General features: G+C 36.1%; 1 protein-coding gene across 1 annotated transcript; it reads right to left on the reverse strand.

Annotated features, from left to right (window-relative positions):
- Window positions 1–1,304: 1,304 nt before the first annotated feature.
- On the reverse strand, window positions 1,305–27,528 carry pcnx2 (pecanex 2). Its single transcript, XM_073833975.1, has 34 exons — window positions 27,151–27,528; window positions 26,510–26,709; window positions 26,253–26,367; window positions 25,902–25,938; window positions 21,898–22,941; window positions 21,687–21,831; window positions 21,188–21,330; window positions 21,025–21,103; window positions 20,773–20,908; window positions 20,006–20,148; window positions 19,766–19,919; window positions 19,646–19,678; window positions 19,065–19,236; window positions 18,844–18,954; window positions 18,650–18,741; window positions 18,375–18,484; window positions 18,121–18,232; window positions 17,490–17,582; window positions 17,215–17,365; window positions 16,784–16,925; window positions 15,133–15,310; window positions 14,748–14,858; window positions 12,993–13,120; window positions 12,489–12,547; window positions 10,554–10,769; window positions 10,223–10,476; window positions 8,672–8,905; window positions 7,207–7,310; window positions 6,947–7,091; window positions 6,625–6,855; window positions 4,910–5,184; window positions 4,580–4,740; window positions 4,068–4,489; window positions 1,305–2,410 (listed from the first exon to the last, which is right to left on the reverse strand). The coding sequence occupies exons 1-34, from the start codon at window positions 27,301–27,303 to the stop codon at window positions 2,273–2,275; spliced, it is 6,021 nt and encodes a 2,006-aa protein (XP_073690076.1). The 5' UTR covers window positions 27,304–27,528; the 3' UTR covers window positions 1,305–2,272.
- Between the last annotated feature and the right edge of the window lie 98 nt (window positions 27,529–27,626).

Consider the following 27,626-nt stretch of genomic DNA (forward strand, 5'->3'; position numbering starts at 1 on the left):
TTTTTAAGAAAAAAAGCGAATAATTTCTTGGCACAATTTGTATTTGAAAATAAAATATAAAACATAAAATAAAAAAAATAAATAAATAAAAAAAAGAAATATATATATATATATATAAAGTTTTTTAATAATTAATATTTGACTAAAAAAAACATTAAGTCAAGTGTGTCCAAAGTTTTGACTTTGAGTTTTGAGGTTCAAAAGTATCTAAAATTGTCACTAACAAAACAATCACAACTGAAACATTTGGTAAAGTTTTGGTTGCATCATTGTTTTTTGGGGCGTTTTTCCATAAAATTTAGTTTAAGAACTGTTCAGAACGGTGGTAGTTAACCATGTGCTGATTAGCGTCTTTGCGCTGGGCCCAAAAGTATCTTGTCAGGTTGCACAAGTTATGCAAATTTTTACTATTTTAGTATGTGGGTTAAAGTTCTGTAATGTGATGCGGTCACTACTAAAATGCTACTGTCACTACCGAAAATGTCTAGTCGCAACCCAAACATTGGATGTCTTGTCAAAAATAAATTATATTGAATTATCGACTAAGATGTTATGATAGTGTCTGGTTCAACGTATATTCAAACTAATGAGTTGGAAATCAGTATGATCAACTTTATGCCTTTTACAAAGAAAGATTGGATTCAAAATACAAGAAAATCTTGTAGATCACACTTGAAATATTGTTAAAATTGTAATTGTTACTGATTTACCCCTTAAATCATTTTAGTAAAATAGCTAAACGAATTTTTACAAGGTAGATGTAAACATAATCTAAATAAATTATTATTACTGTGTTTCGATAGTGACAAATTTGGGGAGAGTTCCAAAACTTCCTGAAAATCCAATATGAGAATTAAGCGCACGATGACTAGAAATGTGTACCTTGGATATTATACAGCTTGCAACTCTGACTTTGAACCAATTCTGTAGAATGGCCCATATATGTAAATAAATGCTCTACGTGTTTTAGACAAGTCTTTACAAATTTAGCAAAAATTGTGATTCAAATCATATACAGTGGCAGCCAAAAGCCTGGAGACAACTATTTTCCACATTTTCAATAATAATGAAATCATCAGAAATATGAAATAACACAAATGAAAGGATGATAATTCCTCGGCAATTAAAATGAAATTGTAATAACACATTTAAAATTGCTTTCCTACATAGGCACAAATATTTGTTCACGAAACAATTTTTAATTATTTAATCATAAGATTTTAGCTCAAAATGGATCATGAGAAAAACATTTGATTGATATTGTATACAGACATAAAATGAAATGAATAAGGACAAAATTCAGATTCTTTTCAACATTTTTTTATTCAAATTGTGTTAATGGGAGTGTATTTTAGGTTTTTGAGATCTCCCTATTTATGGGAGCATTATAATATGCAAATAATATTAAAGGGCTAGACTTACCATGAAATATTTGATATTACAACACATCATACAGACCCCCATCACATAATAAATAAACTGGAAGCCCCACATTTCCCATAGTAAAAATGCACATTTTGCTTTTATCAACTCTAGTTCCAGATCCATGGAACTCCTCCATCCTCATTTTAGTTCCTGGAGGAATTTATGAATAAAGTAGTACACAGTCTTCAACTCTTGAGATCGTGCTTGCCATACTCAGGGGTTTTCTGTGGGCCAATTAATCATATTATTAATGGTAGAATATCAGAGGAAAGTGCATACACACTGTGTGCCAAAGAGTGAACATGGCAACTTTTAGTTGTTTTTCTTTCTTTTTGAAAGATTTACAGAAATAAAAAAATTCTCATCACTGCTTTTAATGCATCAATAACCAGTTCAGAATCCTTGTAGTGCTTGTACGTTAATATATACCAATGACACATCTGGATCACAACACATTTCAAAACAGCAGTGTGCAAGAAAACTACTATGTCACCATACCTGACACTTTCTTTAGTCATGTGATCTTACATTACTTGAGCAACACCTCTTATTTTGCCACGCTATAAAAATAATCACCGCTGTGAGTGATGGTGTTCATGAAGTGCATGCACTCAAGGTGCAAATGTAAATAGTCATCAGATTCCACCATTTAATCTCACATGATTTTCTGCCTGTTCATCTTTTTCTTTTCTTTTTTTGGAAGAGCGGTTCTTTTCCCTTAAATAGGATACTTACGTTTCTACACATGGCAGATGTTTTGTTTTACAAAAAGACGTCTGTAATGTACATTACTTGAGGGCTCAGGAGTTTTGATCATGCTGGGCTGAGGCATTTGGTGGTTGTGGTCTCATATGGTCCTTTCCTCCGGAGCCTCGTGGAAGGCAGAAGTGGAGTCGTCTTGGCTCTTGTCTGTGCTGTGGACCTTGGGTCCTGTGGCAATGGTGGAGGTGGCATCTATGCTCTCGTACGTCTCTGATGTCCATTGCTGAAAGAAAGATTTTGAACAATTTCAGCAACAATTTTTTACTCTAAACTACAAATCTGTAATAGTCACTTATTTATGATACTATGATTATGATAAAAAGAAAAAATGGTTGAAAGGAGAAGGAAGAGGAGAGGGAGTATAGGTTGATTTAGGTACATTCAAATTTAACTCAACAATTCAAATTAAAGATGTAAAAACCTACTTAAGATAACATTTTTCTAAACTGCTTCCCCATGAGAAGTCCAGAACTTTTGTAGTTATATCTACCACTCAAAAGTTTGGAGTCAGTAAGATATTTAAATGTTTTTAAAAGAAACATCTTGCGTTTCTCATTTATTTGATTTAATATACAGTAATACTGTAAATACTATTACAATTTAAACAGCTTTATATTTTAATATATTTGAAAATGTAATTTGTGTTGGTAAAGCTGAAGTTTTAGCAGCTATTCAATCTTCAATGTCACATGAAATCTTCCGTAACATTATATAATATATAATATTAATCCACCAAAACAAAAATATTACACTGCGACTAGCTCCTTACAAATATTTTAAATAATTCCCTTTTTAGGGACATAAATGCATTATTTAATAAAAATAATGTTAAATGCAGATGGATGGCAGATAATATTGGTTTAGTCCAAAAAATTGATTTTGAAGTGCATTATATATACATATACATATATATAATATATAAGAGCCTTTTATATATATCCTTCTGTTTTTTTTAAGTGTTTCACTAGCCTCTGCTTTGTATGGAAGCCTATTTCCACCACTGAATAAAAAATAAAAAGGTAATAATGACATTTTTTATTCTTACTTTGCATGTTAATTCTGACTTTTTTTTTCTTAGAACTGTGCATTTGAACCTTTTTTCTCAGACTTGTCAGGTTTAAACTCTCAATTGTGAGTTACAAAGACCATTTCTTAAAGGGAAAAAAGACTGACATTTTCTCAGTTCCACAGTTTATATCTCACGATTCTGACTTAATAACTCGCAGTTCTAAAGTCAGTGTTCTAAAGTCAGAATTGTGAGATATAAACTAGCAATTCAGACTTGTTTCCTCAGAACTGTGTTTGTATCTCGGAATTCTAACTTTTATTTTATAACTGTGAGATATAAACTCAGTTGTGAGTTATAAAGTTCAGTTCTGAGGAGAAAAAAAGACTGATATTTTTGCAGAATTGTGAGATGTAAACTCATAATTCTAAGAAAAAAGTCTTAGAATTTGACATTATAACAATGTCTGACATTATAACTCGCAATTGCAAGTTTATATCTCACTATTTTGACAAAAAAGACAAAAAGACAAACTTTAAGCAATTCTGAGTTTTAAAAAATCAGTATTGTGAGATAAAGGGTCACAATTCTGAGAAATACAAACACATGGTTTTAAGAAAAAAAGTTGCAATTACCTTTTTAAATTTTTTTATTCAGTGCGGAAACAGGCTTCCATAGATTTGTAAGTCTAGATTGACTAAAAAATTTGAATGGGGAATTAACATTTGGTGAAAATTGACAAATTCCTTTGTATATCTTCTGGAGGCTCATAGTGGTCGATTCCCGCAAGCTTTTGTTTCTTAAAAATCCATTAACAACAAAACATTTTGTACATCATTGTAAAAACACTTCAAAGACACTTCAATCATCTCACTTGAGTTGCACGACTGGAGCGACAGGACGGGCCCAAGACGATGTTGACAGAGCTTGAGGACTGCGTATCGCTGGTGTTTCCCCCCTCAGCTGCAGAGAGTCCCGAGATGACCAAACCGCTAGAGAAGCTCCGCTTGCCGAACAACAGGCTCAGCGTGGAGCTGGAGGAAGACACCTGGCTGGAGCGATGCTGACCTGTGGCTGAAGCCAAAGGCCCTGTTGTGGACAAACGAGGCACCTGGGAAAAGACGGAGGCGATGGAGGAGGTGTTGAAGGACAGTTGGCTGTTGGAGAGGCGCTGCACCAGCCAAGGGCCTCCAGAGCCCGAGCCATGCTGACTGTCCAGGATGGGACCCGATCGGCTGGTGACAGGGGGGCGCTGGCCCTGAGGTTGCACTGAGCGACTGCGATACTCCCGGTGAGCTGTAAGGAAAAGTATTATTTTAACAAACATATTCATTTTCTTACAGCCTTTAGGACTACAGTGTGTACAAATTCCTACTGTGTTCTGACCTCCGTGGTGTCTGGACTGGGAGCTGCGAGGGCGGCCATGATAAAGGCTTAGGCTCTGGGATGTGGCAGAGTTATGATTCTGGCTTAAAGAGGAACCAGCACAATCCACATCCTCCATGTTCATGCCACTGTTACAGCTGGTAAGGTTATCCTTTCTTACCCTAGAAAGTGCAAGGAAGGTTTAGAAGAAGACAGACTAGAAAGAATATCCAGAGAAAGAGCCTTTTAAAGAAACAGTTCACAGTTCCCAAAATGAACCCTCAAGCCATCCAAGATGTAGATGTAGACTCTATTTTAATTTTTAGTTAACATTTAATGCCTCATACATACCGAAACCATCTAGAGAGCAGCCAGGTGCGAATGCTCTCCAAACTGAGAGGGCCGCCCCATATGTTCCTGATCTGCTTGTGAGTTCCCATATACGATGTGGTGAGTGGGGACACAAACATGGGGTAACCCAGCGGCTGGTCACAGGAGGAGTTGATCATGTTTCGAAGAGCCTGCTTTGAGTTCTGAATGCTTCCACGCTCAGGATTGCGGTTCCGGAGGAAGACGAGCTCCTGCTGCTGACCTGCCCACAGCCCTCGCACACATTCTTTATTTATCTGAATGAAAAGATGGCAATAAAAAGGTGTAACAATTAGTCTAAGAACATAATTAACATAGAAATCTATTAGGCCTGAATATCTGAATTGCAAATAGTGACCACAAATCATTTATTTCATTGTTATATACAGTTGTGGTCAAAAGTTTACATACACCTGGCAGAATCTGCAAAATGTTAATTATTTTACCAAAATTAGGGGGATCATACAAAATACATGTTATTTGTATACTGACCTGAATAAGATATTTCACATAAAGACATTTATATATAGTCGACAAGAAAAAAGTAAATTTCTTTATTTCTTAAAAAATATATTTTTAAAAAAAAAATTCCTAATACTGTGTTGTTACCTGAATAATCCACAGCAGTTTTTTGTTTAATGATAGTTGTTCATGAGCCCTTGTTTGTCCTGAACAGTTAAACTGCCCGCTGTTCTTCAGAAAAACCCTTCAGGTCCCACAAATTCTTTGGTTTTTTTTTTAGCATTTTTGTGTATTTTAACCCTTTCCAACAATGACAGCATGATTTTGAGAATTATCTTTTCACACTGAGGACAACTGAGGGACTCATATGCAACTATTACAGAAGGTTCAAATGCTCACTGATGCTTCAGGGTAAATTTAACTTATTTTGTCTTCTGGGAAACAAGTAAGTATCTTCTGTAGCTTCTGAAGGGCAGTACTAAATAAAAAAAAAGATGATATTTAGGCAAAATAAGAAAAATGTACACATCTTCATTCTGTTCAAAAGTTTACACCCCTGGCTCTTAATGCAGTGTTTTTCTTTCCTTCTGTAATAGTTGCATATGAGTCCCTCAGTTGTCCTTAGTGTAAAAAGATGGATCTCAAAATCATACAGTCATTGTTGGAAAGGGTTCAAATACACAAAAATGCTGAAAAACCAAAGAATTTGTGGGACCTGAAGGATTTTTCTGAAGAACAGCGGGCAATTTAACTGTTCAGGACTAAAACAACGACAACAACAACAACACAGCTGTGGATCATTCAGGTAACAACACAGTATTAAGAATCATATGTATGTAAACTTTTGAACGGAGTCATTTTTATAAATTCAACTATTATTTTCTCTTGTGGACTATATGTAAACATATTTTGTGTGAAATATCTTATTCTGGTCAGTAATAAATAAAAAATATCATGTATATTGTATAATTCTGCTTATTTTGGTTAAAACAATTAACATTTTGTAGATTCTGCAAGGGGTATGTAAACTTTTAACCTCAACTGTATATGCACCACATGAACTAAAACTACAACTTATAACCTAGAAAAAAAACAATCAATATTGGATTATGTGATTTAAAGAATCTCTAAAAACTAAAATCAAAAGTGAAAAATTTGTTTTTATTATTAATTTTACAAATGAATGAAATTCAAACTAAACTTTAATTGAACACCATAAAAAATATATTTCTTGCCTTTATGACTTTGAAGCTGAGATGGCGCTTGTAGAGCATAATGATCTTGTACTCATCTGCGCCTTCATCTACCATGTGCCGGAGCGTGAGCAGTGTCTCTCGACTGGACAGTACTGCTCTTCTCCAGGCGGGGTCGCTCTCGTGACATATCACTAGACTGGTTTTATAGCTGCTTATGGCCTCGTACAGCACAGCAGGCTCCTCCGTCTCCTCCAGGCTTGTGAAGTGGTCCTGTATGAGTCAAATTATTGAGGTTATACTAAAGGAAATGTGAACAATCAGTCACGTTATGCAGTATCCAAACACTGTCTAATTATCTCACCTGGTGAAGTTTCAGACTCATTCTCACGGCTGGGGCCACCACTGTCTGTAGCAAGTCCATGTCAGCAAAAACCCATTCATCCTTAGCAGCAATACGGAAGTCACCTTTGAAGAGTGTGTTGAAGCCATAGAGGAATGACTCCAGACTGTGGAGGAAACAATTGAAATGTGAAATAACATCCATTGAACTAACAATTATCATATATTGTCTTAATATTATTAATCTGTTGAGGTTTACAGGACTAATGTTAAGAAATATACCTGTTAGATCTGTTATGTGCTGCTGTGCTGAGAGATCTCCGTCCAAGAACAGATAGAGCGAAACACAATGTAACCAGTGGAGAATCTTCATCACTATCTACTGGCTGAGGACAAAAGAATGAAACTTTAGATGTATGATTCCTAACTTTAGATCACCTTAAAGGATCAGTTCACTCCTAAATAAAAATTTCCTCATGATGTATTCACCTTCATTTTTTTTTTTTTCAGTGAAGCTTCAAAGGGCTTTATTACATAACCAGTGCTCTACAGTGCGACCATTTCAGTTGCATTTGCTATTCTCTTTAATGGGGAAGTGTGTTCAAACCTTTGACTGGTAGTGTCTTACTATAACACTATTGCCTGATTTCATCATCAAAATTAGTCTGGAACAAGTCACAACTGAGCCACTGCGCCTTTGAATTCAAACACAGCTGTGTTTTGTTTATGAATGAGCGTGCATTTTTAAATGAATCTAGTGAGTCATTGATTCAATTTCCCATTCATAAAGACAGTCATTTGCTTTATTCCTGAATGAATCAGCTGTTTGAACAAATCAAATGAATGATATGATTCAGTAATTAAATCAGTGACTTGGCGCCACCTACTGGCAGATTTAGTTTCATTTTTAAAGTATCTTTCAGTTATTTAAATCGTTTAATATTTCTGTATTCAAACTTTTATATTTAAAACATTAATCTCAACATGAATTTACGAATTTGATTGCACTCTTGTCACCACTGAGCCTCATTAAACATTTGAAAATACACCTACAAGCCACTTAAGTGTTCTTCTGTGTCACCTCTGTAGTACAATTAGTACAACTGTTAATACTGATTTAATTTGATTGGTAACTCATTCTTGTTCTGTTGTTTTAATTTGAAAATTTAAAAAGTAAAAAAATATATATATTTTTTTTTTATCAGATTTTTTGATTATTGATTAGAAGTTCCTCCTAAAATTCCGACTGTGCTCCTAAATTTTTTAAGTTAGGAGCACAAGTGATTCTAAAAAGTAAAGTAAGCATAGGGCCCTGATAATATGTGTAGACACAGACGTGCATCGCAGAGTGCAAGGCGAGCATTTGTGGTTAAAAAGTATACACATTTTTATTTGTTTTAGAAAATGATCAATCATTTTGCTAGATAAGATCCTCGTCTGGGATCGTTTAGAGCCCTTTGAAGCTGCACTGAAACTGCAGTTTGGACCTGGAATGTTTTCCTCAAAAACCTTAATTTCTTTTCAACTGAAGAAAGAAAAACATAAACATCTTGGGTGACATAGGGATGAGTAAATTATCAGGACATTTTAATTCAGGAGTGAACTAATCCTTTAACAGTGTATAATTGCAAAGAACAGCTCAACTGTTTTACCAAAAGAGCATTTGGAAATCAGTCACACACTGTTTTTTTTCCATCATTGTATCAGCCTTCGGTCACACTAATAAATAGCATTTGTGTCTCCTCACCTCTTCTAGTTTGTTGGCACAGTATTGGATCCACTCCAGGTAGACATTACAGTAGCTGGCTCTGGTGACTCCCTGCAGACAGTGGACGTAGTCCTCATCAATCTTCATGCTGAACACAGCCGGGTCCTTCTCGATGTGATGCCATTTAGTGTATGACTGCAGGGCTTCCTGCATGGACTGGTCTTTAACCCATATCTGCATCTTGGGGTTGATCACCAGGTAGTAAATGATACTCTGAAGATAGAAATGATTGAAAAGATGTGAATGTTGTCCATCTCACTACAGCATATCAAAACATAAACCTGCCACAGTAAATCAAGAACATTGTAGGTACTTCATTCAGTTTTCAGGTTTTTTTTCAGTTACCTTTTACACACAAAATGTATTCTCATAGCTTCATAACATTAAAGGGATAGTTCACCCAAAAATGAAAATTTGATGTTTATTTGCTTACCCCCAGGGCATCCAAGATGTAGGTGACTTTGTTTCTTCAAACGAAGATTTTTAACTCAAAGCGGTACTGCCAGCCATATAATGGACGTGGATGGGCACCAAACCTTTAAAAGTAAAAAAAAAAAAACATGCACAGACAAATCTAAATTACACCCTGCAGCTTGTGACGATACATTGATGTCCTAAGACACGAAACGATCGTTTTTTGCGAGAAACTTAACAGTATTTATATCATTTTTTACCTTTGATACACAGCCACGTCCATCTGTCATGAGCACGAGCTTATCATCCGGCTCGTTACATGTGTACGCGCTCTGTCGTAGAATACGCAAACACCGTAAGAGGAAATCGGTAAAAAGTCCCGGATGAGTTTTGCGCAAGCAAATGTAATCTTTTAGCTTTAAATCGGTTTGAACAATCAGGATAAGCGCAAGTAATTACCATTTTGAATAGCCGCTATACCCACAATCTCTGTGCACTGTGTAAATAATGAGTGTCGTATACATGCGACAGATCGCTTCCGGCGTTTGCGTATACTACGCCAGAGCGCGTTCACATGTCACCAGCCGGACGCTGAGCTCGTGCTCAGGACAGATGGACGTGGCTGTGTATCAAAGGTAAAAATTGATATAAATACTGTTCAGTTTCTCACAAAAAACGATCGTTTCGTGTCTTAGGACATCAATGTATCGTCACGAGTCGCAGGGTGTAATTTGGATTTGTCTGTGCATGTTTTGTTTTACTTTTAAAGGTTTGGTGCCCATCCACTGCCATTATATGACCGACAGACTGCACCAGTTTTAGTTAAAAATCTTTGTTTGTGTTCTGCTGAAGAAACAAAGTCACCTACATCTTGGATGCCCTGGGGGTAAGCAAATAAACATCAAATTTTCATTTTTGGGTGAACTATCCCTTTAAGGTTGAACCACTGATGTCCTTACTACCATTCTGGCTGTAAACGTGGTAGTTGCATTGCTGTCTATGCAGGGTCAGAAAACTCTCGGTTTTCAATAAAAATATCTTAATTTGTGTTCCGAAGATGAATGAATCTTATGAGTTTGGAATTACATGAGGGTCCCACAACAGTGTTGCTGGTACCTTAAGGTAGTAAGTGATGAGCAGCTTGCGTAAGTCATAAACTTGCAGCATGGTAGCAGCGTTGTTCTCACTGATGCTGTAGCCCTCCAGCAGATACTTAGTGGTGGTCACCTCCCAGGCCAGCCAGCGGAGGTTAAAAGCAGCATTGCAAGACAGAACATGGGGCAAATGACCCGGCTCACAGCAGCAGCAAGAATCATCCTCCTCTACACCCTCTGTGATGGCCTCCACCTCCCGCTGCTGACAGTAAGTACCTGAGGAAATAAGAAAGTCACGGTGAGGAGAGGGAACATTGACATCAGTGTGACAATATAATGTTAAAACCACTTACCCCTGAACTCCAGGCCTCGTAGCTGGAAGGTGACCAGACCGTTGCCGACTTCGATGAGGTGAACAAGTGCATTAAGGTAGTCAGAAGCCAGGATGAAGCAATCTCCAGCGCAGTAATTCCCCCAGCGGCCCAACATCAGGTCTCCACATAAAGAATGCTGCAAGGAGCGCGTCAGGTACTCATAGAAGATCGAGTTGAGGTTGTTGTCATCACAGCCTACATGGTGAGCATATAATGACTGAACATTTTTATTTAAAAACATATCAGGACACTGTTGTGTCTTCAGTAATAGTAGAGATATGGCATCCTAAAACAACATCTGACTTACTCAAAAAATTCGAACTGTGTTTACAGTAATACGGAACCTTTATGCATTTTTGGAGTTAACCCAAAAATGAAAATTCTGTCATTAATTACTCAACCTCATGTTGTTCCAAACCCGTAAGACCTTCGTTCATCTTCAGAACACAAATTATATCTTAATGAACTCCAAGATCTTTCTGACCCTGCATAGACAGCAACACAACTGACACGTTCAAGGCCAAGAAAGGCAGTAAACAGTCATGGCACTCTATAATGGCACTAGGGTGACTCAGAGGATAAGAGTTGTTGAATAATGTTGTTATTTTTGTTTTCTTTGCACACAAAAAGTATTTTCGTAGCTTCATAAAATTACGGTTGAACCACTGATGCCACCTGGAATATTTTAATGTTGCCCTTTCTATGTTTCTGTGCCTTGACTGTGGTAGTACCCTTGCTGTCTATGGAGGGTCAGAGAGCTTTTTGATTTCATAAAAAAATCTTAATTTGTGTTTTGAAGATGAACACAGGTCTTACAGGTTCTGAACAACATGAAGGTGAGAAATCAATAACAGAATTTTCATTTTTGGGTGAACTATCTCTTTAAGAAATTAAATCCTACATCCTAACACAATATTTGAAGAATGTTCTGGACATTCTTTTTCATATATTGAAAGTGAAAGGTCTGTCAAACTCCAAAAGAATAAAAAAAAATGACATTTGACATTAATTAATCTGAAAACGTGATAGTGAGGTCACTAATTTTATTTGAGAGCTATCATCGTCAAGATTTTCCATAAATAATAGATTTTGTTTAAAAAAGAAAACATCATAGCATATCTAATTTTAAGCTTCTAATCTTAACAACTGAACATTATTGATAGGCAGTTTGTTTCTATTTTATCAGTTAAAAATGTAGATTTAAAAATGTATCACAAAATAAAATAAAAATAAATAAATGTGCAATATACTGTAAGTAATATATAAATACATATATGAAAGAATTAAGAAATGTGAGTAAAAATGTTTCATAAATATGACATTTTATATTAAAAGACAACATACTTTAGGGTTTTTAATATGACAAAATGTTCTCAGCAATTTTAATATGCAGCTTAAAATGCTATATATAAAATAAATAAGATAGAATAAATCAGTGGTTTTCAACCAGAGGGCAGAATAAGTCTTAACTATTAAATATTAATTATCTTAATAAATCTTAAATTAACACGAAAAAAAAAAATCTAAATTTTAGCCTAGACAGGGGTGCCTTCGAATACTGTTCAAGTCAAAAAGATTGAGAACAACTTTACTAAATAATTTAAAAGACTTGGAATATGGCACACAACTTATGTAATCCACTTTTATGAGGCTTTTGGAGCTTTAGGCCCAGAAAGGTAGTAAGGACATTGCTATGGTCTTGAATGTGTCAGTTGCATTGCTGTCTATGCAGGGTGGTCAGAAAGCTCACGGATTTTGTCAAAAAATGGAACAAGATGAGTAATTAATGACAGAATTTTCATTTTTGGGTGAATTATTTTTTGAACACAAATGGAAAAACAAACATTTTGTATTCATTTTTCAACTATTTAGTGAGTGTGTGGTAATATGTGTATAGATAAAGACAGTATTTACCAGTCTCTTTGTCAACCTGAGACACCAGTCGGCTGTTGGAATTGTCAATTCGTTTTGTGCTGAAAAACCAAATGAAAAGTTTATGCAGTGAAATATTTCGTCATGTCAAACACCCCATTTAATCTGATGCCTGTGCCGGTACCCCCATTCAAGTTTAATATCAACAACAGAAACATTCTGTGTCATCACATTTGTGGTTGGAAACTACATCAATAATTCAACATAGTGTGGTTTTCTCTCTGCTGCTACAGACTGTTGGACTTCAGATAAAGCCCAGCAACCATGAAGGAACTTTGTCCTTGAGGAAACAAGGCAAGTACATGCCAAACATGTCCAGCCCCAACAGCTGTTCTCCAAACAATGAAATATGCACTTGTTCTTTCTAGTGCCCTAGAAGACAGAAACCTGCACTCAAGTGTGTGTGCAGCTTGCTGATTGTGCATTACGTCACTCTTGAGGTTGAATGCATATTTCATGTACATTTGAAAATAAAAGGCAGCTTACTTGTAGTTCCTCTCCCAGAATTTTACAGGCCGTGGATAAGAGGTGATAAAAATGGCGCTTCCAAGAAAAGGGCTGAGTGGTGTGTAGAAGAGCGTCGTGATGAACGTCTGCAGCAGCAGCATGGCAGAGTCTGAGCTGCTCTGTCAAGGAAAAAACTAAATATTTGCACTACATTTGGAGGTATGATGCTTTTAGCATATTCCCAGTGCTTTAAAGGTGCTATAATCGACACTATCTGGTGCTCTAAGAAGTATTATAAGAAATCGCACCTGACTTATTTACATTTAAACAAATTTTACAATCTTATTTCATTCTGCTTTCTAAACACTGACTGGAAGTCATGAGATTAATCACAAATTCTGTTGACCTAAAAGATGAAGTGTCAATGTAACATAAATATAATTAAATATTTTCCAAATAATATTTTTTACAGCATACAGTTGAAGTCAAAATTCTACATACACCTTGCAGAATCAAAAAATGTTAATTATTTTACCAAAATAAGAGGGATCATACAAAATGCTTGTTATTTTTTATTTAGTACTGACATGAATAAGAAATTTCAGATAAAAGATGTTTACATATAATCCACAAGAGAAAATAGTTGAATTTATAAAAATGACCCTGTTCAAATATGTACATATGCTTGATTCTTAATACTGTTGTTGCCTGAATCATCCACAGCTGTGTTTTTTGGTTTAGTGATAGTTGTTCATGAGTCCCTTGTTTGACCTGAACAGTTAAACTGCCAGCTGTTCTTTAGAAAAATCCTTTTTTTTTTTTTTTTTTTTTTTTTTTTTTTTTAGCTTTTTTGTGTATTTGAACCCTTTCCAACAATGACTGTACAATTTTGAGATCCATCTTTTCACACTGAGGACAACTGGGGCCTCATATGCAACTATTACAGAAGGTTCAAATGCTCACTGATGCTCCAGAAAGAAAAAAAAATTATGCATTAAGAGCCAGGGGTGTAAACTTTTGAACAGAATAAAGATGTGTACAATTTTCTTATTTTGCCTAAATATATATTTTTTCATTTAGTACTGCCCTTTAGAAGCTACAAAAGAGTTAAATTTATCCTAATCTTTAAATTCGAAAAAATTTTTACCCCCTGGCTCTTAATGCATCATGTGGCCTTCTGGAGCATCAGTGAGTGTTTGAACCTTCTGTACTAGTTGCATATGAGTCCCTGAGTTGTCCTCAGTGTGAAAAGATGGATCTCAAAGGGCAAATGTCATTGTTGGAAAGGGTTCAAATACACAACAATTCTGAAAAACCAAATTTGGTTTTGAAAAAAAAAACACAGGTGTGAATCATTCAGGTAACAACACAGTATTAAGAATCAAGAGTATGTAAACCTTTGAACAGGGTCATTTTTACGAATTCAACTATTATTTTCTCTTGTGGACTATATGTAAATATCTTTTATATAAAATATCATATTTAGGTCAGTACTAAATAAAAATACCATGCATATTGTACGATCTATCTTATTTTGGTAAAATAATTAACATTTTGCAGATTCCACAAGGTGTATGTAAACTTTTGACCTCAACTGTATTCTTAAATAGTTGCCTTTATGGTATTTTAGGAAGACTGTCCCTTGCAAGGGGATCCTTATATTTCAATGGCTTAAAAAAGTTTAAAAATTCCTGATTTACAGCAACTTTGCCTAACAGATTAAAAATAGGACTGAACATATTACACGGGATGTACCGCCATTATAAACACTGAAACTGCACAGATTGTAAGGATATGAGGTACAGCGAAGGGTTGTGCGAATGCATGAAATGCACTACCCCATGCGATCTGCCAGGGGGCGATATACACCAGAATGAAGTGAAGCTTGTGGAGTAGATCCCACAGCTGTTGACAAAACAAAGAGCTGTTGTATGAGTTCGAAAGACAACAAAGACAGTTATTTTGGGACTAGTTACTAAATGTACTGTCGACTGAGAGCTATTTTAAACAATAGTCTGGCACAATAGACGTAATCTTTTTCTAAGCTAAAAAAAGAGTTACAGACTTACAGACATATAAGATTACCCATTTTACTAAATGTATCTTAATGAATGCTAAATTAACACAAATGTGTAGGGCTTTGTAAATGATTAGTTGTAATCCCTCCCACAGCACTGACCTTGTTGAAGACAATGGACATGAGGAAGAAGTTGAGCAGGAATGTCTCAGAGGCACTGCTGCAGTCGAACTCAAAGAAGATGATGGTGAAGATGAGCGTGAGGAACTGGTAGCTGGGATTGCAGAAGGAGGCACGAAGAAGCTTCATCCCAGCAACTGTCATCAACAAGACATCACAGCTGGAGCGAGACACAGACACCTGAGCCACTCAGGTGCAGAGGCAGCATACAGCCAAGCACAGCAAAAACCAATCAGGGTGACTCTGACACAGGTCTGACGCTAACTTCTGCTAACACCACCACAATGCTCAGTAAATTGTGTTACTTTATCAATTTTGCCCACCAAGGCTGCATTTATTTCAAAAATACAGTAAAAACTGTAATATTGTGAAATATTACCATTTAAAATAACTGTTTTCTGTTTTAATTTATTTTTTAATTAATTCATTTATTCAGTTCATCTTAAACAGCCAATACTCAAGTCTTCTGTGTCACATGATTCTTCAGAAATCATTCTAATATTCTGTTTTGCATCATCAGTGTTAATCAATACTTTTTAGGAAAAAAATTACACATTTAACAATTAAAAAAGTATTCTTTTGATAAATATAAAGTTATAAAGAAATGCCTATATACAGTATATATACAGCGAAAGTCAAAAGTTTACATACACCTTGCAGAATCTGCAAAATATTAATTATTTTACTAAATAAGAGGGGTCATACAAAATGCATGTTATTTTTTATTTAGTACTCACCTGAATAAGAGATACTCATTAAAGAAGTTTCAAATGCTCACTGATGCTTTAGAATCAATCAAACACAATGCATTAAGAGCCAGGGGTGTAAACTTTTGAACAGAATGAAGATGTGTACATTTTTTTATTTTGCCTAAATATCATATTTTTCTTTCATTCAGTACTGCTCTTTAGAAGCTACAGAATATACTTACATGTTTCCCAGAATACAAAATAAGTTAAATTTACCACGATCTTCAAATCCAAAATGTTTCCTCCCCTGGCTCTTAATACATTGTGTTTCCTTCTGAAGCATCAGTGAGTGTTTGAACCTTCTGTAATAGTTATATGAGTCCCTTCAGTTGTCCTCAGTGTGAAAAGATGGATCTCAAAATCATACAGTCATTGTTGGAAAAGGTTCAAATACACAAAGATGCTAAAAAACCAAAGAATTTGTGGGACCTGAATGATTTTTCTGAAGAACAGCAGGCAGTTTAACTGTTTAGGACAAACAAGAGACTCATGAACAACTATCACTAAACAAACAAACAAAACAAAAAACAGCTGTGGATCATTCACAGTATTACGAATCAAGTGTATGTAAACTTTTAAACAGGCTCATTTTTATAAATTCAACTATTATTTACTCTTGTGGACTATGTAAATGTCTTTTATGTGAAACATCTTATTCAGGCCGGTACTAAATAAAAAATTATTAGTAAAATAATTAACATTTTTGCCGATTCTGCAAGGTGTATGTAAACTTTGACTTCAACTGTATATATAAAATGCTAATGTATTTATATAGTTAGAGTCGTTTATAAATTATGGGATTTACTAATTAATTTCAAAATTATCAATTCATTTTCCAAGATCTGTCTTAAATTGTCAACAGGAATAAGGGGAAGGATACTTACTGTATTCCTAATTTCTTACGATGGCTGAGGGCGAAGCCATCATTGGTAAGTGCACTGAGGACAATGGCTGGGTAGACGATGTACTTCTCAAAAGTCAACAGCCCCACATAGAGACGCTCAAACCACATCAAGTGAGCATCCTCTGAAAAGATAGTATACTAAAACTAAGTAACATTAAAGGGATAGTTCACCCAAAAATTAAAATTCTGTCATTAATTAGTCACTTGTTCCAAACCTGTAAGACCTTCGTTCAAAAGCTCAAATTTAGTCAAAAATATCTTCATTTGTGTTCCGAAGATGAAGGTCTTACGGGTTTGGAAAAACATGAAGGTGAGTAATTAATGACAGAATTTTCATTTTTGGGTGAACTATCCCTTTCATAATGTACAATGTATTACAGCAGACACATCACTAAAGTGCAGGAAACTAACCTCTGGGTTCAAACTGTGAGTACTCCTTACTCTTTAGCACGGGATGAGAGATCCACAGCCAGGGATGGTGTTTCCGTAACTGAGGGATGATATAGTGGGTGACAAAGCCCACAGTGGCTGCTAATGCATACAGCACTATGGACACAAATGGCTGCATTTGAAAAAAAATTGTTAGTTCATAACATGTTAGTAGGTTAGATGAGCTTTATTGAATATGCAGTCATTGTCTGTCTTTGTATACATGTATAGGAAGTGTACAAGTAAGAGTAACTTGCCCGTAGTGAAAGGAAAACCGTGCTGGCTGTTATTGCAAAGGTCAAAACCGAGGCGAGAATACAGACTACCAGATCTGACAGTAAAATCTCTTTCTGGAATAAAAATATATAAATGATGATTAATACAAGATTCCTTAGATGCACATATTACAATTCCATTTAAAAGAAACTAAGAAACTAAGATTTCTATTTCAAATAAATACTATTCTTTCAGACTTTCTATTCATCAAAGAATAAAAAAGGGTATTATTATTTCCACAAAAATATTAAGCAGCACAACTGTTTTCAACATTGACAATAATAGAAAATAGTTTTTGAACAGCAAATCAGCAAATTAGAATGGTTTCTGATCATGTGACACTGAAAACTGGAGTAATGATGCTCAAAATTCAACTTTGCCATCACAGGAATAAATTACATTTGAAAATATATTTAAATATTACTCAATTATTTTAAATTGTAATAATATTTCATATTATTCTGTATTTACTGTATTTTTAAATCAAATACATGAGAGAGACATAAGAGGCTTTTTTCAAAAACATAAAAAAATCTAACTGACTCAAAACTTTTGAACAGTAGTGTACATCTGATTAGACATTTTTCACTAAAATAAATCAAAGGTACCCACCACTGAGCCTCTGAGTTTCTCTGGAAGAGGGTCTGTGCTCTCAGCAGATATTTCCTCCTCTTCTTCCTCACCGTGCCCAAGTGATGGCATCAGTTTGGACTTAATCAATGAGCTGAGATAAAAAAACAAAAACAAATATGTGATTACAAACAACGTTTGATTTCTGAGCACTGGCATATTTTGAGGGCTTCAAACTATGGCAGCAGTTCAAAATGTTCCTAACCAAATGATCAGTGGAAAGTGCACACTCTTACAATAACACAGCTGGATCGCTGCTTTGTCGACTAAGATGATAGGACAGGACCACTAGCAGGGCACAGAAACCAGAGAAAAGGGCTGGAATATGCTGTTCATCCCAAGGTTCCTACACAAAAGATGCCATTGCAATTACAAGCTTAAAAACTACCTTGTATTGCATTAAAGAAGGAACTATTTATACTGATGACCTTCTCATTTTTGAAATATACAGCTTTTTATCCCAGCAGATTAAATGCATGTTTTCATTTAAAATAATTCCAACAGATCTTACCTTCAAAGCGCCAAGACAGAATCCGTAGAGTAAAGACAGCGCTATAAGACTTCTTACTATGCAGTACACGGCTGATGGGAGCCCAGTTGCAGCTAAGCAGAAATCAGAAACATTCGTTTCTTCCGATTCTGACTTGTAATCATATTTAATTATCTATGATTTGATCAAAAAAAATATTTAGCATGGATACAGACCTGTACCTCCAAAAAAGTGCATGTCGATTTGTTCTAAAAAGTATATAACAAAGGTGTTGATTTGCGGAAAGAGGCCCAGAAGGAACGTTACCGGAAAGCAGTATGTAAACCCTGAAAAGATCAGATCAACATCAAGTCAAATGTCTATCAGTCGTGTTTGACTACATGTACGTCCATTTGTAATTTTTCAAACATATGTTTCAATGCACAAAATCACATACCGACTAAAATGTCTTGCAGGTACTGAAGGGCATCTGACGTTACTATTGTGATGCCATAGATGGTGGACACAGGGAGGTCTGGTGTTCTCAACATTATTTCCAAAACCCAAATAAGGCCACAGAACATACAGAAATATGCAGCACGGCTGTAGATGACAATTTGATTATGGCCCTGTAAAGAAAAAGAAAAAAGAAACTGTTTGTAGAAGCTTTCTTCATCCTATTAAAGGGATAGTTCACCCAAAAATGAAAATCTGTCATTTATTACTCAGCCTCATGTCGTTCCAAACCTGCCTGTCTTTTTTTAAGGTTGAAACACTGATGTCACATGGACTATTTTAATGATGTCCTTAGTACATTTCTGGGCAATGAACATGTCAGTTGTGTTGCTGTCTATGCAGGGTCAGAAAGCTCTCGGATTTCATCAAAAACATCTTAATTTGTGTTCTGGAGATGAACGAAGGTCTTATGGATTTGGAACAACATGACGGTGAGTAATTAAGGACAAAATTTTTATTTTTGGGTGAACTATCTCTTTAAACAAAAAACATGATTTTTTAATGATTCTTCAGTAAACTCACATGAGTAGGTGAAGCTGCATCTGGCTGAACACTCTATAAAACATAAAAGGCTTTAGCAGGCAGCCTAACAGTAGATTCATTTTCAGCAAAAACAGGCTGTAAAAATAAGGAACGCTGTACCTTCAGCAAGGAATACTGACAGCTAGCAATGACCAGGCAGAACTGAAAGACCCAGATATCTTTGAAGCAGCCCTCATTTAGAAGCACAAACCCCAGAAAAGCCACCAAGAAAGCTAAGAATACAGCCACCATGTTTTCAGTCATATCCTTGTTCCTGCAAAAAAAAAACAATGTGCATCTTTGTGTTCCTGTGGTATTTGAATAGCAATGCAATGTCAACCCTTTCATTGTCACACTCACCTGTCTAATAATGCCATCAGGGCTAAGCGATCATACAATATGTTCACCCATTTCCCAGGAAAAACCTTTAGCTTGTAGTACAGCTTTCTTGAGGGTTTCTCTTGGGTTGACGTCTCGGATGATTCATCTAAGGAGTCCTCCTCCTGTGTGCGAGAAATATTTAAGCCCTCGTTAAATGTTGACTGAGTTTTAATTTTTGGTTGAACTATCCTTTAAAGGATTAGTTCACTTTCAAAATAAAATATTATTGATAATTTACTCACAAAATGTTCATGTCTTTCTTTCTTCAGCCAAAAAAAATGAAGGTTTTTGAGGAAAACATTCTAGGATTTTTGTCCATATAGTGGACTTCAGTTGAACCCAATGGGTTGAAGGTCCAAATTGCAGTTTCAGTGCAGCTTCAAAGGGCTCTACATGATCCCAGCCGAGGAATAAGGGTCTTATCTAGTGAAACAAATGGTCATTTTCTAAAAAATGTACTTTTTTTTTTTTTAATTTGGACCTTTAACCCATTGGCTCCCATTGAAGTCCACTATATGGAGAAAAATCCTGTAATGTTTTCCTCAAAAACCTTAATTCTTTTCGACTGAAGAAAGAAACACATGAATATCTTGGATGACATGGGGGTGAGTAAATTATCATAATTTTTTATTCTGGAAGAGGACTAATTCTTTAAGATAAAGTATTTTTAACCAAAACAACCAACATGTTTTCTGTGTTTTGTTGAATCACAGCCAGATTAATGTGTGGAAAATAGGATTCTAGACCTGGAATATTTCCGGATGGGTTCTCCTGGGCCGGAGTCGGCGAGTTGGAAGGATGCGTCGCTGAAAGGGGCATTCAGAAGGACCTCCCGCTAACCCATCCTGGCACTCAGAATTCGAAGATGTGGAAAGGAGATCACTAATGGAGAGATGGTAACATTATAACTCTCTATCAGCAGTTTTTATTCTTAACGTAATTTTGATTTAAAATGAATTGATGTGATTGTAAAAGAAAAGTAGAATAGGATACTGTACCATATGTTGCCAGTGATGAGCTCTGCGCCAAGGGGTAAGTTTAGAGCTCTTTCATTGTACAGTTTCCGAGGTCTCTCTCCTGTAGATAGACAAGTTAAGATATGACATTGCACATAATGTACTACAGTTGTGTCTGTTATTACTGTCTGTCCAATGTACTCACTGTGAACAGTGTGAAAAGTATAAGCCTCCTCTTTGGATGTAGCCTCTGGTCTACAGATGACCTGAAGCATAGAGCTCTCTGATTGGGACGTTTGTGAGGGCAGAGAATCATAATCAGGGTCCCTCTCCTTATCTGTCTGCGGACTATGAGGACAAAAAGAATATTAACCCTAAAAAGTGAATTTTTATTAATAACTGTTGTTTTGAGTAAATATATCAAAACCTTTGATTAGAAATATGCATTGCTAAGAACTTCATTTGGACATCTTTAAAGGCTTTTAAAGCCTAAATCTTTATTTTTTGCACCCACAGATTCCAGATTTTCAAATAGTTGTATCTCGGCCAAAATTTGTTCTATCCTAACAAACCATACAACAATGGAAAGCTTATTTATTCAGCTTTCAGCTTTTCTGTTTAAAAATAACGTAAATAGCAGCCGTCATTTAGCAGATGCTTTTATCCAAAGCAATTTACAGTCCGCCAGATGGCATAATACCCACCTCTCCGGAGAGACAATAGGAATGAGAGTTTCTGGAATGGTTTTCATTGTGTCTGTAGCCAGACTGTTTGGGGGATTTGGACGCTCCTGTTGTTGTCCTGTGGATTCTGACACATCCGAGTTCTTCTCCGCATTCATACTTTGCTCTGAAAGGAGTTGGACCATTAGTTTGAGTAAAGATATTAAATCCGGTGTCATAAATCAGCACTCACCATTTCTCTCTTCATTCTCCTTCTCAGCCTCATTTCCTCCTCCAAATCTGGTGCTATTAATAGACTCCAGCAACGACACAAACTCAACAAAGTTGGACTCATTGGGTATCTGTCCCTCCTTGGCTTCAAGGTCTGATTTCGAGGAGGTCATTGTACCAAGCTTATCTTTAGCTCTGTTACTAATGAGGACAGCATCTCGTCCGCTGTCGATGCTGAGTCCCCTAGCATGTGATCTTCCACTCTGAGTACACCTCATATACGCTGCCGGGATCTGCAAGAATCCATCAGCGTCCACTTTAAGCTCAGGTGGGTCGTTTTCATCAGTGTGGGAGTTCACATCAATGCCTGATGAGCTGTTATTGGTCACTTGGGGGCTCAGATTGGGCATCTCAAACTCATTGCTCTCTATTTCTTTGCATTCCTGAGCAGAGTCAGAACTGATTGGGTCTTTGTCTTGATGTTCGGACTTCTCCTGAACTGAGCTGTCTCCTGCAACCGGTGTGTCTTCCTTTTCATCACCTGCAGAGAGTTCCTCCACTTCATGAGGTGAATCGAAAGTGATGACAGGAATTTTAACAGGACAGTCGGATTCCCCCTGGTGAGACTGAGCTGACTCTAAAATGCTCTGTTTGACAGACTCCTCCAGTTCGGCTGCTGTCTGTGGGTCACAGCTCATTGTGATAATGATTTTCACCGTATCGCTCTCGTCCAGGTGGGCCGAGGGACTCGAATTGTCAACCAGCACCACAGCTATTTCATCCGAGCAATAATTCTCCTCAGGTGTTTCTCCATTGTTGGCATCTCGTGTGATTTCTAGAGAGGTATTATTGTTGTTGGGGTCGGTTGGGGGTTTGTCTTTCTCCTCCATACTGTCTTCTTCAATCACAGGGGAAGGTGGTAGATCATCCTCAGCTTTGTCCCTATGGGCTGAAGGAATCTGCTCTCCCTGCAGGAGTGGGGCAGACTGGTCAGTGTTGGGACTGAACACATCCTCAGGGGTGAGTCGCTCCTCCACCTCTGGCCTTGATCGTTCATCACTCTGACCTGTAAAAGCCAGGCAGTATACAAACCGCATGTTTAAAACGTCAAATGGACATATGGTTTATGAAAGAATTTAATTTAGTAGCTACCAGATAATGAGCCCCATTGGTTGATGTCACAAACTGCTTTAAAGGGGTCATGACCTGCCCTTTTTGTAATCATAATTTTGAAGTAATGGGCTAATTTCTGTCCTGTTTTGACCCTTTCCCATCATAACACTCTGTTTAAATAGACGTGGTGGATTGTAGACTCAAAAGTAAGTGCCCACTGCTATGATTGGCTAACATTTGTGTATGTTTGACAGCCTACATCCTTCATAGATGGATGCATAAATACTCAGTACATATAAAACGATCTGTAATAACAGAAAAAGCAATAGTGACCACGTAATAACAGTTCCACACACTTGTGAATGCAATATTACTGTCGGATGCAATATAGTTGGCACAGTGTTGTCTTTTAGTTTCAATCTTTCTTAAAATTATGTGTCGAATTGTGCCTTGTTTATAAACAGATCCGCAGTAAAATGAAGTGGTCAAAGGATAAAGTTCTTACTGATGTGCTCTGGAACTTAATTAAAAATAAAGTTCATCCACTCTTTCCTAATGTTGGGATCGGAAGGAAGGCTATGCAAAGACTGTTTTTCCACAACTTGGCATTGTACAGCTCCTTGTTGTATTCAAAGCCATTATTATTGTTTGGTTTCTGCATAGACCACTCTATTACATCATAAAGTGGCACATTCCACAAGCTGTCGTTTTGGCAGATTGGCTTCAATATAAGCTGTTTTTAGACTAATAAGAAAGTTTTGAGAAACTTACAGGGTGTTTTTATAGTACAATGACCTCTTATTTGTCAAAAGATTTCTCAGTTTATGGCCCTTTTAAATGGTTAATTACACACAAATTTTAATTCTGTGATCATTTACACACCCTTCAGACATCAGTTCATCTTTGAAAGACAAATTAAGATATGTTTACTGACGCTTGAGAGATTTCTGACCCTTCATTGAAAGTCCAGGTAACCAAAACTTCCAAAAAAGGATTCAGTGAACAGATTAAATTAGGTTTTTATTTAAATCTAAACAATGATCGATACACATACATGGAGCATATCATCACTAAATATCACAGAAGCTCAAATGTGTGTATTCTAGCATATGACACATGCACAAGCCTCCATGTTTACCAAATGGAATACACTATATGTGACCCTGAACCACAAAACCAGTTGTAAGGGCCATTTTTTAAAGATTTATACATCATCTAAATACATTAAAGCTGAATAAATAAGCTTTCCGTTGATGTACGGTTTGTTGGGATAGGACAATATTTAGCTTAGATACAACTATTTTAAAATCTGGAATCTGAGGTTGTAAAAAAATAAAAAATATTGAAAATAAGCGCCTTTAAAGTTGTCCAAATGAAGTTCTTAGCAATGCATATTACTCATCAAAAATTAATATTAGATATATTTACAGTAGGAAATTTACAAAATATCTTCAGGGAACATGATTTTTGGCATAAAAAAATAATAATTTTGACTCATACAATGCATTGTTTGCTATTGCTAAAATATACCTATGCTTCTTACGACTGGTTCTGTGGTCCAGGGTCACATATGTATCAGGCTTGTGCACAATTCAGAATTTCAGAATTGGCTGCGATTCAATTCATGACTTGGAATTTGAATTGAATTGACTCCGCCCCACAGGAAGTTGAATTTGAATTGGAGTTGGAATGACAGGAAGTGGAATTAAATTCATGGCAATTCAAAGACATTCCACACAGTCATACAACAGAAAGAATGTGTTGAATCTCACATACAATTACATTCATTTTGTAATTTAATTTCATTACACATAACTAGTCACTCCTCAACCCTGCATACATTTTGTTCCAACATATAGTTAATGATCAAATTCATGAAATAAATTACTCACTCAATGTTTGATTAGTTTTGTTCAAAATGTTATTTTCATTTCAAAGTAATCAAACAACACAATGTAATCTGTACAAGTAGTGCAAACTAATATCATTTATAGAATATGTAATGAAATCATATCTGACATATATTGTAAAGCTTCATTGTTAAACACTTCACTTATGTATATGAATTTCTTTGAATTTGTATTGAATTGCAATTCTGCTTCCTTTAATTTAAATTCGAATTGTAATTCTAGATCCTGTTTTTGACATCAATTCAAATTCAATTCAAATTCAAGAATTGAATTGGAATTTAGGAGTCATTCTCAATTCAATTCTGAATTGTGCACAAGCCTGATATGTATGTGTTTCGATCATTGTTTAGATGTACACAAAAGCCTAAATTCAATTTGTTCAACATATAAAGCGACCACTTGATTTATATGCATTCATTTTATGATGCTACGTTGTGGACCTGGACTTTTAATGTAGGGAAAGAAATTTCTCAGGCTTCATTAATTTTTTTATTTTTATTTGTGCCATTAAAATTAACCAAAGTCTTATGAATTTAGAAAAACATGAGGGTGAAGAAAGAATGACAGACTTTTCTTTTTTGAGTGAAAAATTAATAAAATCCCTTTAACCAAATGTAGTTAATCTGATTAAATTAAATTGTTTTATATTATATTACATGAACAACTTACACTTCTTCATTAAATTCAATCAAATTTTCAAAAATATGTCTCTGTGTTTTAGATGCAGTCGGAGACCCTCACAATGTAAGTGTAACACTGTGTTTGGGATTTCTGACAAAGCTGTCTGACAGCTCTTTTTGAGAGGTCCTGGCAGGATGTCACACTCAGTGTGACGTGTAACTGAGGCAAGATAGAAAGTAGTCAAATTATTCCTCAGTTCATATGCAAGGCTCTGTGACAGAAACTTCCAATGATGTATCTGCACAACATGTTCCCAGAACTGTGAGGATCTCTTGCACTGCAGTGAAACCAGGCCAGTGCTATAATTAAAGCTGGTACATACCATCTATATTCTTCAGCTCCTCCGATTTTGGACACTCCTTAACATTTTTGGAAAGCAGGTTAACAAAAAAAAAAAGATATTATTATTTCAAGTGTACAAAAATATTATACAGTAAATAATATAAATATAGGTACTTTATTGGCATCAATTGTTATATGAAGAACCTTGAACATCCATGGAAACTTTCAAATGCAGAAAATGTTCTTTAAAGTCAAAAGAGGTTCTTTAGATTTTTAAAATGTTCTTCAAAATGGTTCACTGTTCCCTGAAAGGTTCTTTCTCTAAAAATACATATTTTGTAAAGTACATGTAAATAATTATGGTACATAAATTCATCAAATTATTACTTACTCCAATCAGTCCAGGGTCTGTTTCAGTCTGTTTCACTGTGACTTGTATTACTGGACTTGGTCTGTTTTTTGTCAATACTGATGTGGCAACACTGTCAGGAACTGTGCTGCTCTTCCTGTAAATTAAAACAATTCAGACTTTAGCCTGGTTACTGTTGGCAGTAGAGTTTACTGTACATGCTTTGGGGACAGGAAACTTATGACAATATGAGAAAATAACATTGCGAAATAATAAATGGCACAACTGATTTTGATCACCTTAGAGATGGAAGACAGGAATCAGATGCGTTGCTTTTCTTGTCTACACCTTTGCTGATGTCAGGCACACTATTCTGGGCTACAATGTCGCCCTGATCGAACATCAGATGGAGGCGATAATTTACCATCTTAATGACAATGAAGAAAACTGTCACTGAGGTGCAGTAGATACTGAGGGTTGTAGTGGTGGGTGGAAGAGCCTGAGGACAGAAGAGATGGAAAACACATTAGAGCCATGTCATTTTTGAAGCCATTTAATAGATAAATAAACTGTAATATATCATTTTAGAATTTAGGGGTTGTATTTTTATCTCGTTTGTCTCTTTTTTTACTTCTTAACCACTGACAAAAACACGTAATATATAGCCTATAGATATTTTCGTCTACTGTAAATGCAAAACAATGCTTTGACACAGGCTGCCATGCGTTCATCACCTGTATAGAAGGCTATGCAGAAGAAAAATGCGACAGTGCTAGCTCCAAACAAACACCAAAATTGATTTAATATACAATACATTTAAATCAATTCTATCTCTTCAGAGAAATATTTCGTGTACGGTTTCTATAGCTATAACGCGTAGACTGCTTCATATTAGCAGAACACGTATTATCGGCGGCCTGCGGCATATTGTATCACTCACCAAATGAAGGGATAATGGAAGCATTAACAAAAACATCCATAAATACAGATGACATGAATTGTTGAATTTATTCTGTTCCGGATCGTGATACCATCCGCCGGTCAATGAAGCCCAGACTCCTTGGCGTAGCGTTTGCACAACTTGAGAGCCCATATTTTTAATAATGGTCGCTACAGATATATCATGCTGCAAGCTGCGAATTCACACCGCTGCCGTCCTCGACTCGCTGCCCCAGTGCGCGATTACATATTTGCAGAAGCTGCCTCTACATCCTTCCTCGAAGCCGTTTACTTTTCTTTTTCATCGTCCACGCCTTGGTTCCCTGTTTCCCAGCATAAGGACATTGGTTTTGTGCGGTGAAAGGCGCCCAGCAGCATCCTCCTGCGCCAGCTTCACATGAGCGGAGAGGAGGGAGGAAGGGACTGATTCATAGTGATGCTCTGCTGCTCACTGAGTCACTCGCCCCCACCCTGCGT

Source organism: Garra rufa, chromosome 2, assembly GCF_049309525.1.
Source record: "Garra rufa chromosome 2, GarRuf1.0, whole genome shotgun sequence".
Classification (NCBI taxonomy): Eukaryota; Metazoa; Chordata; class Actinopteri; order Cypriniformes; family Cyprinidae; genus Garra; species Garra rufa.

Coding starts and splice junctions, on each gene's coding strand:
- pcnx2 (XM_073833975.1), bottom strand. CDS start 27,303: ATGGGCTCTCAAGTTGTGCAAACGCTACGCCAAGGAGTCTGGGCTTCA. Junction 18,485..18,649: donor TCTGTCTTGGCGCTTTGAAG/GTAAGATCTGTT, acceptor TCTTTTGTGTAG/GAACCTTGGGATGAACAGCA. Junction 6,856..6,946: donor TGAGTCTGAAACTTCACCAG/GTGAGATAATTA, acceptor TGACTCATACAG/GACCACTTCACAAGCCTGGA.